General features: G+C 37.3%; 2 protein-coding genes across 2 annotated transcripts in view; one reads left to right on the top strand and one right to left on the bottom strand.

Moving 5' to 3' along the window:
* Nucleotides 1-15678, top strand: part of PIK3C2G (phosphatidylinositol-4-phosphate 3-kinase catalytic subunit type 2 gamma) — a 644646-nt gene that overhangs the window by 33138 nt on the left and 595830 nt on the right. The gene's annotated exons all lie outside the window — the stretch shown is intronic.
* RERGL (RERG like) lies at nucleotides 3273-14488 on the bottom strand. Its single transcript, XM_070788631.1, has 5 exons — nucleotides 14306-14488; nucleotides 12609-12665; nucleotides 9694-9767; nucleotides 7695-7843; nucleotides 3273-4947 (listed from the first exon to the last, which is right to left on the bottom strand). The coding sequence occupies exons 1-5, from the start codon at nucleotides 14355-14357 to the stop codon at nucleotides 4665-4667; spliced, it is 615 nt and encodes a 204-aa protein (XP_070644732.1). The 5' UTR covers nucleotides 14358-14488; the 3' UTR covers nucleotides 3273-4664.

The following is a 15678-nucleotide window of genomic DNA, read 5'->3' as shown; positions in this document are numbered from 1 at the left end:
CCAAAGAATCATTCTTTGACTGGGAAAATAATTTTAAAGAATGAAGACCAAATCTTTTATTTGGGCAGATAATAAGAACAAAATAAATAAAAAAGATAAAAGTATAAATGTTTAAAATGATATATATATTCATATACATATACTTATATAGTCAATATTAATAATATAAAAAATTAGTAAAAGCCCTATAAATAGTTGATCAAAAAAAGTGTCCTACTGATTTTATGGGAATAATACACAAAAGAAGTTTATTTCTCATTTACAAAGCAATGTAATCTGAATATTCTTAGTTGATAAGAAGCACTCCTCACTCAAGCTTGATGTAATAGTGCCAGGCGAAAGAGGACAGGCTCTCATTACAGATCTGCCCAGAGGTGACCATGAAGTTTATTGGTAAAAGCAAACTATCCCATTTGTCAGTAGACTTTGTTGTGTACCCTATAAGACAGGAAGGTGTAATACAAGATGGTACAGAGTTTTAGACCATGATCATAGTTTTGCCAGTTGGTCAGAGGTATCTGTAAGAGGTGGGCTTCCCAGGTAGTACAGTGGTAACAAATCTGCCTGCCAATGCAGGAAACGTGGGTTCTATCCCTAGGTGGACAAGGTTTCCCTGGAGTAGGAAATGGCAACCCACTCCAGTATTCATGCCTGGAAAATCTCATGGACAGAGGAGCATGGCAGGCTATAGCACAGAGTCGAAAATGACTGAGCATGCATGCACACATCTGTAAGAGGTAAGACTGGAAGAACAGTGCCAAGAAGGACTGGAGAAAAAGTATGTGAATGGATCTCCGAGAGACAGCATAAAATGTACAGGTCTTTGTGTATCATTTTAATGCCCACTAGAGAGCATCCACCAATGCGAAATCACTTTACATCCAAATGAGCAGGATGAACTGCCCTACAGATAAACTTGTTTTGCTTGACCACTGTTGTGCTTATATGTAATGGACTCAGGATAACAATGGCCTTGGTGGCAAGGATGGCAGCAAGGTTTGAGCCCACAATATGAACTTTGCCTCAATAAAGCATCTAAGTTTCCAACCAACCAGTATAAAAAATGGAGCCTTGCTCTAGATACAGCATTGTTTCTCTGGGGGCTGAGTGAATGGATAAATAGGCTGACAGGTTAAATAGTTGTTCTTCAGTCGCTAAGTCATGTCCAAATCATTGCAACCCCATGGACGCAGCATGCCAGGCTCCTCCATCCCTCACTATTTCCCGGAGTTTGCTCAAATTCATGTTCACTGAGTCGGTGATGCTATCTAACCATTCCATCCTCTACTGCCCCCTTCTCCTTTTGCCTTCAATCTTTCCCAGCATTAGAGTCTTTTCCAATGAGTTGGTTCTTTGCATCATGTAGCCAAAGTATTGGAGCTTCAGCTTCAGCAACAGTTCTTATAATGAATATTCAGGGTTGACTTCCTTTAGGATTGACTGGTGTGATCTCCTTGTAATCCAAGGGACTCTTAAGCTTAAACAGCCTTTGGGTTAAACACTGGCATCCAGATTCTGCTGTCCCAGGATTCTATCATTTGCATTGATACTGACAAATGGGGTTCAATGGCAGCATCTCTACTGTCAGCTCTGCCCGGTGGAGCACAGTCACTATGATGCTTGTCAAAGCTCTTTGCCTCTTCACCACTCTGTTCCTCACTTCCTTATAGTACAGGAAGTTCCTCTGAATCGTCCCAGAGAACACGATCAGATGGTGGGTTCTTGGGCCCAACCCTTCATAACAACTCAAACTCCCCCATCTTTATGAACATTCTGAACTATTTTGTAACTACCACATACAAGTTTCCTTATTTCCACTTGTGTATCATCCAGGTTAGCTTTCTCTACAACAGGAGAGCTAAATGTTGGCTCATGACTCACCATGAGCAAGATCATGTCAATGAGATGGATTCTCTCCTGTGCAGCAAAACAGTTTGTATTACCCTCCTGGACTCCTGTCTACCACCCTCTACTGAAGATCTTTCACATGGTCTCTAGGTTAGTGCACATACATGTTGAATTAAAAAAAAAAAAAAAGCACAACACGAGAGTTGCGAGTTAAGTTTTATTTGGGGCAAAATGAGGATGGCAACCCAGGAGAAAGCGTTTCAGATAACTCTGAGAACCTGCTCCTAGGAGGCGAGGGAAGGAGCTAGGATATATAGGATTTTCACAACAAAAGACAGGTAGTCATTAGGTGGCACAGTGATAAAAGAATCTGCCTGCCAATGCAGGAGGCTCAGGAGACACAGGTTCCATCCTGATGAGCCCCTGGAGGAGGCCATGGCAACTCCAATATTTTTGCATGGGAAGTTCCATGGACAGAGGAGCCTGGTGGGCTACAGTCTATGGGGTCACAAAGAGTTGGGCATGACTCTGAGCACATAGTCCTCAGAAACTTCAAAAGATTACCATTAATTAGAGAAACCAGATATCCCAAGTTAAGGAAGTTAGTACTTTTCTATGTATGGAAACATGCAAGAGTCTGTGCTCACTGAAATCATTCCTTTCATATGCACCTCAGTTATCTGGGTCATTATCTTGTGTTTTCACAGCCTGGGTTCCCCCACAGCTCCCCGAAGAGCCCTGCAGGGATGGCTGCAGAGAGTGGCTGCTAGATGGCAGGTATTCTTTTCCTTCCTGAGTGTCCTCAGGACTCATCAGCTCATGTTGGACGGCTGCAATCGCTGATGACCGTGACATCCTTGTTTACTGATATGATAGGAAATACTCCATTTCTCAATGTTAACTCTATAGCTCAATATTAGGAGCATTGCATGTACGCCCAGGTGAATGTATCAGAAATCAAACCTTACTTATCAGTGATTTGGCTGAAATCAGGCCTCGACCTGCAACTTGAAATGCAGCAGTCAGCAGGCTCACCAAGGATGGCAGAAGGGGCGCTGCAGTCCAGGAGGTGGACAGATGACTTTGGGGGGGAAATTGTACCCTATGTAATGGTAGAAGGCCCAAAATGTTTTTGTCTCATGTAATACTTATTTCAGGACAATAAGGGCTTCAAGCTTATATATTTATCAACTAGTTTTTACCTTTTCCTTCCCCTATGACATCTAGATTTCCAAATGAACTTAAAAAAAAATGCTAATCTTTTTTTTTTGACACAAATTTTATTTTATTTTATTTTAATTTTATTTTATTTTTAAACTTTACATAATTGTATTAGTTTTGCCAAATATCGAAATGAATCCGCCACAGGTATACCCGCGTCCCCCATCCTGAACCCTCCACCCTCCACCCTCCCCTCCCCTCCCTCTGGGTCGTCCCAGTGCACCAGCCCCAAGCATTCAGTACCATGCATCGAACCTGGACTGGCGACTCGTTTCATACATGATGCTAATCTTTTAATCTAAAAAGGATCTTAGCCGCATCAGTTTTTACTCTATGATAATTGCCCTTGTTACTATAGTATACAATAAAGAATTGTAGACTTTTTCATCATCAGGCCGAATATAAACTATGGGTAAGAAACATTTATTTTTTTAATTGGGGGAATATTGTTTTACAGTGTTGTATTGGTTTCTGCCATACAACAATACAAATCAGCCGTAATTATACATATATCACCTCCCTATTGAGATTCCCTCCCCTCCCCTCCCTCTACCATACCACTCTAGGTCATCACAGAGCACCAGGCTAGGTTCCCAGTGTTATACAACAACTTCTCACCAGCTATCTATTTTACATATGGTAACATATATACGTCAGTGCTAATTTTTCCATTCATCTGACTTTATTCTTTCCCCAGAATTTAACTTCTTAAGGCCTTAGCAGTTAAAAAAAAAAAAAAAAAAACTTGTGTGATCTTAAATAACTCACTGCTTATTATAGATACACTTTCTAAATTAAATCCATGCATTTCTGTTAAATAGATCTTGAATTTTACAAATTGATAAATTAAGCTCTATAATATATTGAAGAAGTGAAGTGAAAGTTGCAGCCATGTCTCTTAGATACCCCATGAACTATACAGTCCATGGAATTCTTCAGGCCAGAATATGGACTGGGTAGCCCTCCACTTCTCCAGGGGATCTTCCCAACCCAGGGATCAAACTGGGTCTCCTGCACTGCAAGTGGATTCTTTACCAGCTGAGCTACCAGGTGAATATAACTATCAGTTCAGTTCAGTTCAGTCGCTCAGTCGTGTCTGACTCTGTGACCCCATGAATTGCAGCACGCCAGGCCTCCCTGTCCATCACCAACTCCCAGAGTTCACTCAGACTCATGTCCATCGAGTCAGTGATGCCATCCAGCCATCTCATCCTCTGTCGTCCCCTTCTCCTCCTATATATAACTACATATTTCATCTAAAAGACATATATAAAATATAGGTAAGGGAGCCCTAAAGAATGGTAGTTTAAGAAAATTACATAAGCAGGGTTTATTTGGTAAGGTAAACTGTACAGTAATCCACCATTAAATTATACTAATACTATTCTGTGTATAGAGAATAGTGTGAAGCAAAATGTATAAGATACAAGCAACCAAAAAGGCAAACTATATATTTGAAAACACAGTTGTGGTTCATGGTCAATTATTTCATATCTCTAAGAGAATGTTTTCGCTGCACACAAAAGGTAAATTTAATTCCCAAACAAATGTTTGAAACTCTCTGATATAATAAATCCCCCAGGATCACATGTCTACTAAACAGATTTCCTTCTCTTTCCAAATACATTATTGATCAGCTTGGCCATGGATTTAGATCCACTGTATCTTCTCTTCTCTTTGAGTTTGAAGTTTGTCAGGATGTCCCTGATAATTCTGATAAACATCATTTCCACCTCCAGAGATTGCTCTGCTGCAGACAGTTCACAGAATTGGCACCGGTTATCCAATGCCAGTTTGTGCCCTTCTTCCCAGCCAACCTCTCGCACATGACAGAGATCTTGCTTGTTACCCACCAAAAGCACTGCTGACTCCACAGGTCTGAAATACAGATACACAATTCTTTGGTAAGACTGCTTTAACAACTCTTTTTTTATATATTAAGTAGGTTTATATAAAAATGAATTATAGGACCCCCCCAAAAAAAAAGGAAAAAATATTATGTGTATTATTTATTCGTGTGTATTTGTAGTCATGTGTGTATCCTCATTTACTCATAAAAAGGATTTTAGATTAAATGTAAATGACACAGACCCAACAAAACTCTTAAAGCATAAGATTTGAAGTGGCACAAATCTATTCCTGGAACTATGGCTCTGTTTATTAACAAGACATGAGTGTGACATCATTTTCCATTTTCAGTTCTCTTATATGTTAAAAAACAAAAAAGGTAAAATAGTTCTCATCACCCAGAATGAAGAAGTATGTCGAAAACCTAGCTCAATGCCAGGCTATAATAAAAATAAAAATAATAATAATAAAAGCATCTTTTATTAAAGATGCTTATTAAGCATTATTTTTCATTTTCTTATCAATTGAAAGAGAAGGACTAGCTACTGCTTCTTTACTAATTAAACAATTTAAATACAGTTTTCTTAAGGAAAAATATTATTCAGTACTCATCACTGTTTGTTCCCTGTTAATATTCATTATAACATATTCTAAAGAAAATTTTACCATCCTGTAACTATGTACAATTTTTCTGATTTATTTAAAAAATACATTTCTTTGTAAGGTAATGTCTTTGGCAAATATCAATACAATCTCTGTGGTTACAGTGCAACATTTCTAAACCAGGGTTTCATTTGAATACAGTATGGCCACTAGTCCTTAAATGACAAGAAATAGTGCCAAGATATCTACTATAGGGAAGAAATGGGAAAATGAAGTCTTCAACACCATCTCAAGAGATATTGTATAGAAACCACCAAAGTATGTTTTATTCACATGATGGTTTGAGCCATCAAGGAAAAAGCATTGCATGTCTAACACTAGACTCTTGATGATAGTAACAGTACATTATGACATAGTTCATATACTAATAGTATCTCTTTATATAGGGCTTCCCTGGTAGCTCAGCTCGTAGAGAATCTGCCTGCCATGCAGGAGATCCCAGTTTGATTCCTGGGTCAGGAAGATGCACTGGAGAAGGGATAGGCTACCCACTCCAGTATTCTTGGGCTTCCCTGGTGGCTCAGACAGTAAAGAATCTTCCTGCAACGTGGAAGACCTAGGTTTGATCCCTGGGTTGGGAGGATCCCCTGTAGAAAGGAATGACTACCCACTATAGTATTCTGGCTTGGAGAATTCCATGGACAGAGGAGTGTGGCAGGCTACAGTCCATGGGGTCACAAAGAGTTGGACACGACGGAGTGACTTTCATACATATAGTTCAGGAAATTATTGTGAAGAATTAATGGGGAAGAATAAATGAAATATTTTGAAGGATAAGTCACAAATATCAGATATAATTTTTTAAATGCCATATTTTCTTTCTATCTATAGATAAGAGATTTGGAAATAGACTCTACTTAAAGATTAAAAATTGGAAATACCCAAGAATTATTTGATCAACACATTAAGAATATTGCCTGAGAATGTCAAATATAAGGATTTTTAAAATATACATTTTTAATTCTTCTTGAGTGATTCTTTTGATAATGAAGAATAGCAAAGTAATTTTAATTACTTACCCTTACCACAGTTATGGTGCTTAAACATAAAATATTTAACACCCAAAACAATGGGGTTCCCTCAAAATCAGTAATATTATTATAGGAAATCAGAGCCCTGAGGTTTCTTAGTAAAATCATATTCTTTTCTCCTACCATGTTTCCATCAGTTCTATAATCAGAAAAAGAAGGTCTAGAAATTAAAGGGTTTACCCAAGGTCAATCAGATATAAACAAGAATTCACATCGAATGACTCCAAGGGAACACCCCTTATCAATTATTATCTGATTATTTCTTGATAATGGGCATTTAAAAAAGATATTAAAATCACAGATATCAATTTTCAGGAATGATATTGTGCTTCCTTGCTTCCCAGATTAGCATGATATTAGAGAAGGGCAAATCTGGCTAAGAGCACAAAGAATCCCTTACACCAGCATGTTGAACAAAAATAACTATTTTAAAGGGAAAGGATAAAACAATTAAAAAAAAAGGAAAACTAAAAATGGGAAATTCATAGGTTTAAACATATATCTACTAATGCAAAAATAGTCTAAGGCATCATTGTTTTCCTGCATAATGACTTTGTCAAGACATTAACAATAGGGCATTGTAGATTAGCTCTTTATTTTAGGAGGTGAAATGGAAAAAAATGTAGTCTCATACTTAGAATTTGTAATGGTTTGATTATTCAGTCTATTTTGCTTTGTAGACTGAAAATACCAATGACTAGGAATTGAATGCCAAATGTAATATATCTGGATTTATTTAGTATCCTTAACATTTTTGTGGGAATGAAAAAGAAAGGTGGAAAGGGAACTATCTTGTGTACAAAGGACTATTATTTTGCAAGCGATTGTCATGTTAACAATAGAAGCTGTCTTGTAAAACAGTCATTTATTCGGGGCAAGTTAACTGTTGATGTCATTCAGGATATAAAGTATTCTCATCTTACTCCTTTTACTACATGTGTAACTCCTGTGGAATGGAAGGTGGCTTGTTCAGGGCTGTTAAATTTTGTAATTGGAAACCTGTATTAAATTCTTCCTAATGATGCTTACAGCTCTATGATGATTTACTAAAAAGAAAGTAGAGAGGAATGAAAAATACCTCACCTTTTACAATGACTTGTCTGTGGCTCCCGAATTCTATAGATTAATGCTTTTGCAAATGCAAAGGAAGACCTGTCACTGATGTCATACACAATAACAAACCCATCTGCCCAATGCAGCTCACTTGTGAGGGAAAATTTTGCTTTCTGTGGCTGAAAATAAATCAAACACGTTGAAAGTGGTAGGATTGGACCTCTGTATTTTACATGACAGACAGCTAATTAATGGAGACCCATTTTACCTGGAAGAGAATTCAGTAAGCAAATACTGCTATTTTCTAAAATGCAGTTTCTTTGTACCACACTTTTTCTTTTATCAAAAGTGATCAAATTTTTTTAAAAAATAAAGAACTATAATAAAGTTATATCTATTTCATTTGATAACTTTTTCTCTTAAAAAAACTTCTCTTTTTCTGAAAATTTGATGAGCCCTAATAATTGCCTTTAACACCATATCCACACAGGAGACAGTATCTTCTATATTAGTGAACAGAATATGTATTGATTTTTTAGTAACAGATTTAAATCAGTAAAGCAACAATAGTGATTAAGGTTTAGCAAAAAAGATTTGAAGGATGTTTGCCATACCCAACAAAATCTATCCCACAGGGGATAGAGATGTTTTGAAATATTGAACAGCTAGCCACCCTTCTCTTACTTATATAATTATATTTAAACTTTTAAAATATAAATTTATTTATTTTAATTGGAGGTTAATTACTTTACAATATTGTATTGGTTTTGCCATACATCAACATGAATCTGCCACAGGTATACACGTGTTCCCCATCCTGAACCCCCTTCCCACCTCCCTCCCCGTACCATCCCTCTGGGTCGTCCCAGTGCACCAGCCCCAAGAATCCAGTATCATGCATCGAACCTGGACTGGCGATTCGTTTCATATATGATATTATACATGTTTCAATGCCATTCTCCCAAATCATCCGACCCTCTCCCTCTCCCACAGAGTCGAAAAGACTGTTCTATACATCAGTGTCTCTTTTACTGTCTCGTATACAGGGTTATTGTTAGAAAGATGGTAAGGATAACCCTGTATGCGAGACAGCAAAAGAGACACAGATGTATAGAACAGTCTTTTGGACTCTGTGGGAGAGGGAGAGGGTGGGATGATTTGGGAGAATGGCATTGAAACATGTATAATATCATATATGAAACGAATCGCCAGTCCAGGTTCGATGCATGATACTGGAATCTTGGGGCTGGTGCACTGGGACGACCCAGAGGGATGGTACGGGAAGGGAGGAGGGAGGAGGGTTCAGGATGGGGAACACGTGTATACCTGTGGTGGATTCATGTTGATGTATGGCAAAACCAATACAATATTGTAAAGTTAAAAAATAAAATAAAATAAATTAAAAAATAAATTAGTATGCTGTATTGGTGTTTGAATAAAGGGGTTTGTACTCAAAATCCTTCTTACTTTGGTTTTATTGACAGTGGTTTAGTTATCTGGTGGCTCAGACAGTAAAGCGTGTTGCTTACAATGCGGGAGACCCGGGTTTGATCCCTGGGTCAGGAAGATACTCTGGAGACGGAAATGGCAACCCATTCCAGTACTCTTGCCTGGAAAACCCCATGGACGGAGGAGCCTGGTAGGCTACATTCCGTGGGATCACAAAGAGTCGAACACGACTGAGCTACTTCACTTTCACTTTCTTTAGTTATCAACAAATGCAACTTAGCAAACATATAAACTGAATTAATAAGCATTAAACTATTAGTATTTTGACAGCTACATTGTGACCTGATAAAAATATATTATGAAAGCATAATAATATTGCTATTTTAAAGATATCTGTAACATAATTTTGTCATAACTTTACAGAGAAGCTAGATAATATAACACTAAAATAATTTCTTAAATTTTTAATAATTAAAATTGAGAAGTAACTTCAATATTAAGGCTAGCAACTGCACACTTACCCTTATCCTATCTTCTTCAAATCATGATTGAAAATATAAAAGTATTTTGGTTTACTTACCTGAGAACAAGGGTCATATATTTCTAGATTCAATTGCTTCCCTTCCAAACACAAATGTTTGTTATAGATAGATTCTGCAAAATATACATATACTCATTATCAGTATGGAAATACTCCAGAATTTTAAAACATGGATTTATATTTGGATCAGCCAAATATAAATATAGCCCTATAAATTCAACCAGTCATATTTTAGTTTTAGTAGCTTTTCTTTATTGATAGTGGTCAAAAAAAACATGTATTTGCTATATTTGCTCATATATATATTCCTTTAAAATGAATTTCACCACTGTACCTATTCACTGACATGTTTTTGTGCCTATATATTAGTCTGTTCATTACCATAGCCTCTAGAAGAGTAACTGCCACATGACAGGTGTCCAATAAATATTTCTTGAATGAATGAAAGACTTCATTTCTGTAACTGTCCCTCCAGTGTTTTCATACAAGACCTAACTTATCTCCAGAATTGCATACTGATACATTTGCCAACTGACACATGACCCATTCTGGCAAACACTCCATAACCCTTGGTAGAAAGATGTAGCTGACATTTGGGAAAGCCAGCTTCAGGGGGTTAGGGATGACATTTATTTTATGTAATTCAATTAATTAATTAATTGTTGGTTGTGCTGGGTCTTTGTTGCTGTGGGAGCTTTTCTCTAGTCATGGTGCATGGGCTTCTCACTGCAGTGGTTTCTCTCGTTGGGAAGCACAGGCTTTAGGGTGCTCAGACTTCAGTAACTGCAGCATGTGGCCTCGGTAGTTGCGGCTCCCGGGCTCGAGAGCACAGGTTCAACAGTTGTGACACATGGACTTAGTTGTTCTGCAGCATGTGCGATCTTCCTGGACCAGGGATTGAACCTGTGTCTCCTGCATTGACAGGCGGATACTTTACCACTGAGCCACCAGGGAAGCCCAGGGGTACATTCTGAGATCCTTCTAGGCTACACAGAGTGAAATTTGTTACTGTTTAATTAAATCTTAAAATATGTCTTCAGACAGTTTATTCTAAACTTCGTAAGCTTACTACCGTGAGTTATCAGCAGTAAAGAATGTGCCTGCAATGCAGGAGATGCAGACACAGGTTCGATCCCCGAGTGGGGAAGATCCCCTGGAAGAGGAAATAGCAACACACTCCAGTATTCTTTCCTGGAGAATCCCATGGACAGAAGAACCTGGTGGGCTACAATCCATGGGTTGCAAAGGAGTCAGATATGACTGAGAGATTAAACAACAGCAACAACCATGAACTATATCATTTCCTCCTGAGACCTTTAAAAATACCTACTCTCAATACTCAAAAACTGCCAGCAGGGGTCACCAGCTCTTAACATTTTAGAATTTTATTATTTCCCCCTGTAGGCCTTCATTTACACATAAGGTCATTTTTTGGCTAATTAATCTTCTTGCTGTGGACCTTTAACTCACTTCATTGTCTTTATAAATGTCTCTAGGTCTTATTTTTCAATAGAGGTGTAATAGCCAGAAATATGCATACTTCATTTGCTTATATAACTATGTTGTATTAAAGATTAAGGTGACATTTACTTTTGTTGTTGCTGTTAATTATTCTTTGTAAATCTGTATTGTTTTATAGTTTTGGAACACTTTCTCATGCCTTACTCTTAGTTTGTGTGTTATCTGGCCCTTTATGACTGAAGTTGTTGACCTGAGAAATGAAACAATAAGAGTTTCTCTTTCTATATATTTTTTCTTTCTATAATCAGAGCTTGCCCTAAAACACTCACAGCATCATATGAACTAAAATACTATGTTGGCTACATGCAGGCAGCAACACAATGCAATACTTCAAAGTTGTTTTCTAAAATACTCTAATAATGCTACCTCATAAATGAATGCTAAAGATTTTTGTTGTTGTTTATTTCTCATGAAAAACACTTGCAATCGTAACTTCTTACTCTAAGTATAATGGAATGAAAAAAAAAAATCCCTTTCTCCCAATTCTATTTCTTAAAATCTTCATTCCTATTAAAAAAAACAAAAAACCTTTCCCCACCATGCCTTCAATCAGGTAAGATATTAGTAGCATTATATAGATTAATTTTTGAGCCAAAAATATATTCAAACTTCTGGCAAAATTCCCCACTTTTTATTAATTCCCCACTGTGGCATTTCCCATATGTCATGCTAATTTTGATAAAAATAACAAAATTATGGTAGAGTTAGTGAAATGATCCTAAGATTATATCAAGGTGCCCTGGCACCTGTTTTAGAATTTCTCTGAAACTTACATAAGCAACCTACATAATTATGATATGATCTTTAGTCAAAGCATAATTTTCCTGTTATTTTCACATGGTCTTTTGAAAATAAGCATTTATTAAATAAATGCTTTAAATAAAATAAGCATTTATTTTGTAGTTACTTGTGCTTTTATAGTTAGTCTTTATCTCTCAGCAGATGTTGCTTTAATTTTAAAATTGCTTCACAGTTTAACAAAACCCCCACACTCACATGCTCTGCAATGGTTGGTGCAGATGGGTGGGACCCAGGTTTAAGGTTTTTCTAGTTCTAGACTGAAATCAACTGGATTTCTAATGTATCTCAGTTAACATAAAACTGGATAAATTTTATCATGAAAGAATATTTAGTTAAAATACTTATTTGGGCTTTTAAAATCAGAGTCCATGAATTAAACAAGTTGCTTAAAAGTGCAAAAATAGAAGATTCTATGAAAATGCTTCTCTGATGTTGTTAATTTGAAGAAGAAAATGGAACCCACTCCAGTATTCTTGCCTTGAAAATCCCAAAAACAGAGAAGCCTGGTGGCCTACATACAGTCCATAGGGTTGCAAACAGTCAGATAAGTCTTAGCAACTGAGCACACACGCACTGATGTTAATTGATGATGCTGAAGTTTTAAAGTGAAAAAGTCTAAAGTAGCGACTTACCAAAATTAGAAGCATATTCTCCAATGAAGCGCTTGGTAAGAAACCTTACTATAAGGGCTGCAAAACAAAACAAGCTGAATTTAAGGTCTTATCAGTTTTAAGACACAGGTAACAATTTAGCTACCTTGGTGGCTCAGACAGTAATGAATCCTCCTGCAATGTGGGAGACCTGGGTTCAATCCCCGGGTTGGGAAGATCCCCTGGAGGAGGAAATGGCAACCCAATCCAGTATTCTTGCCTGGAGAATCCCATGGACAGAGGAGCCTGGCAGGCTACATTCCACGGGGTCGCAGAGTCAGACAGGGCTGAGCAACTAAGCACAGCACACATGTATGTACGTAAGGTTTTATCTCTTGGCTTAAAAATTACTAAGTATTAATGAAGACCTTGCAGTTTTACTAAATTCTGGTCTAAATAATAATCAGTAAGATTAGCAATCATAAAACCGTAAAAATTAGGAGGCTAGAAAGAAAGTGATCTTACTGTGGTGCCCACTCAATTCACTGTGTAAGTAATTCACTAAGGCAAACACACATAAGAAACCTCAGCTTTGCAACAGAGACAGATTTCTTATTAAATCTGAGATGCAAGAACCATGATATCTTTTTATTTCATCAAATTAATTGTGGCTCCAAGGTGCCACATGTTTGTAATAGTGGCCAGGACAGTATCACACCTTTGCGAATGTTTAAGGAAACAGGGACTTCAAAATCCAAGAAACGGAGGATCGCCCTCTAGTGTTGGTTAATCTTACTGCAGCTCCTGGGTCTGGCCAGTTAGGATTCACCAGGCTCAGGTGGCTCTATTGGCAGCATCCTTACTACCACCATGTAACAAAGACAAACGCGTAGCTTCCAAGGTAATGGGCACCGTGTTGCTCAGTTCCCAGGCATTTAAAAAGCCATGTCCTCATCTCCCTTCAAAGTGTTTTCTTTTTCTTTTTCCTCCTCTGAAACGTGGCTTATGTATACCTACGGCTGATTCATCTTGATATTTGGCAGAAAACAAAATTCTGCAAAGCAATTAACCTTCAATTAAAAATAAATAAATTTTTTAAAAAGTTAAAAATAATCCACAGGTCTTCATACATTTCTCTCCACAGTTAGTCTCAGGGCAGTGGAATCTTTTCAAGACCACTGCTTGGCCACTGAGGCTTCTCAGGTGGTGCTGTCAGTGAAGAACCTGCCTGCTAATGCAGGTAGACACAAAAGATGTGGGTTCAACCCCTGGGTCAGGAAGATGCCCTGGAGGAGGGCATGGCAACTTATTCCAGTACTCTTGAATGGAGAATTCCATGGACAGAAGAGCCAGGTGGGCTACAGTCCCTAGGGTTGCAGAGAGTCTGACAAGACTGAAGCAACTTAGCACACACGCATGCAGGTGTGGGGGCAGGTGTGACAGAGTGAGAAGTATGTGGGATCATGATGGAGGGATTTCCTGTTGGTCCTATTTATTTTAAACATCAGTAGAACAAGATACAAATTAATACTTCAAACAGATGTGTTCTTCAACCTGTATATACATTTTATAAATACAAAGTTAATTGCATTGCTTGCTTATAAAATGAAAACTCCTACTGAGAAATAATATATAGTTATATCAACTCTATAAATTATAATATGTTTATATATATATAACGTCAATATATTTCTCACTCTTTATGTACTCTACACCAGAAAAAAAAAAAACACATTTACCAGATTTCCCTGTTCCTTCACCTCCCAAAACAGTAAGCTTCACATCATTCATCTTGCTTTCCTCCTCCTTCTTGGTCTGTCCTGTTTTCTGCGGTTATCCTGAGTTGAGCCAAGCATGTGTTTTCCAACATCCTTTTTATTATTGCTACTCTAATTCCCCTAAGGCCAACTCCACCCCATACTCTTACCATCCAATAATAACTTTAAAAATATTTTCAATTAGGTTTGAACATGTCTCTGAAAAAAAAAAAATAAGTGGACTTGCTATTTAGATACACAAAGATTTATTTAGCCAGTAGTTAAGAGCTTAACGGAAGCTTAGCTCCTCATATTCAACTTTCATGTACCTAAAGTATCTACCTTCTCCTAGAACCTAGAAAAATGATCTTTCTTCATGAAGAGTTTTTAGAGGATGGGTAAACATTCCTGTAAATTTCCTATAACTGGATTAGTTTTGCTTTTTTCCCTATTAATAGCTGAGGCTACATTTTCTTGGAATTTTCTTTCCTGTGAAAGACAAGGTGAGATGTGCCTGTGTGCTAAGTTGCATCAGTTGTGTCCGACTCTTTTCGACCCTATAGACTGTAGCTTGCCAGCCTCCTCTGTCCATGGGAATTTCCAGGCAAGAATACTGGAGTGGGTTGCCATGCCCTCTTCTACCAGCTCTTTCTGACCCAGGGATCAAGCTCACATATCTTATACCTCTTGCATTGGCAGGCAGGTTCTTTACTACTAGTGCCACCTGGAAAGCCCTTATGTAATACTTTATAATTAGGAAAAAGACATTTAAAAAAAGAACATTTGGAAGGGCTGTTCTGATATAATTCACTCCTGCTATGAAATGAAAGGGTAAACCTGATATGCACAATTACCACTCTGTTACCCCTTTTTTTTTTTGTCAATGGTCCTTGCTACTCCAAGAATCCAAATTATTAATACTTTCTTACCTTTCTTTCTCCTCATTTGTATATGTATAAATTTGAGAGTTGAGAAAAGAGTACAACAACAAAAAGAGAATGATTCAAACTTTGTGGACTACATTTTAAGACCCAGGTAAAGAAGTTTCATTTCTAGGCTGGGTCTATTGTAGAAACACATGCTTCTTAAAAATGCATTTATTTAATAAACATTGATTAACTGTACTCCTTGTTAAGGTTATATTGAGTTTAATTAAATAGGTCAACAATTAAAGTATTAAATAAAAATTTTTCTGCCCTGTTAAAGTCTACAATCTACTAGGGGGAAAATGGAAATAGAATTATAATAAATATTATCATTGCTAAAATGGAGCTTTGATGAAGAGCTGGAGAAAGTAGACCAGAGGATAGAAGAGTCTTCAAAAAGTAGGTAAAGTTTGAAACATGAACAGGACC

The sequence above is a fragment of the Bos indicus genome, chromosome 5 (assembly GCF_029378745.1).
Source record: "Bos indicus isolate NIAB-ARS_2022 breed Sahiwal x Tharparkar chromosome 5, NIAB-ARS_B.indTharparkar_mat_pri_1.0, whole genome shotgun sequence".
NCBI classification, from domain to species: Eukaryota; Metazoa; Chordata; class Mammalia; order Artiodactyla; family Bovidae; genus Bos; species Bos indicus.
Note: the sequence above shows the minus strand (reverse complement) of the source record. Positions and strands in the feature narration are given on the sequence as shown.

What these genes read in the sequence shown, in the direction of transcription:
- RERGL (XM_070788631.1), bottom strand. Translation starts at nt 14,357, where the DNA reads ATGAATGATGTGAAGCTTACTGTTTTGGGAGGTGAAGGAACAGGGAAA. An exon ending in TATATGACCCTTGTTCTCAG is followed by an intron (nt 7,844 to 9,693) that starts GTAAGTAAACCA and finishes ATTTATTTTCAG; the next exon opens with CCACAGAAAGCAAAATTTTC. An exon ending in CAGACAAGTCATTGTAAAAG is followed by an intron (nt 4,948 to 7,694) that starts GTGAGGTATTTT and finishes TCTGTATTTCAG; the next exon opens with ACCTGTGGAGTCAGCAGTGC.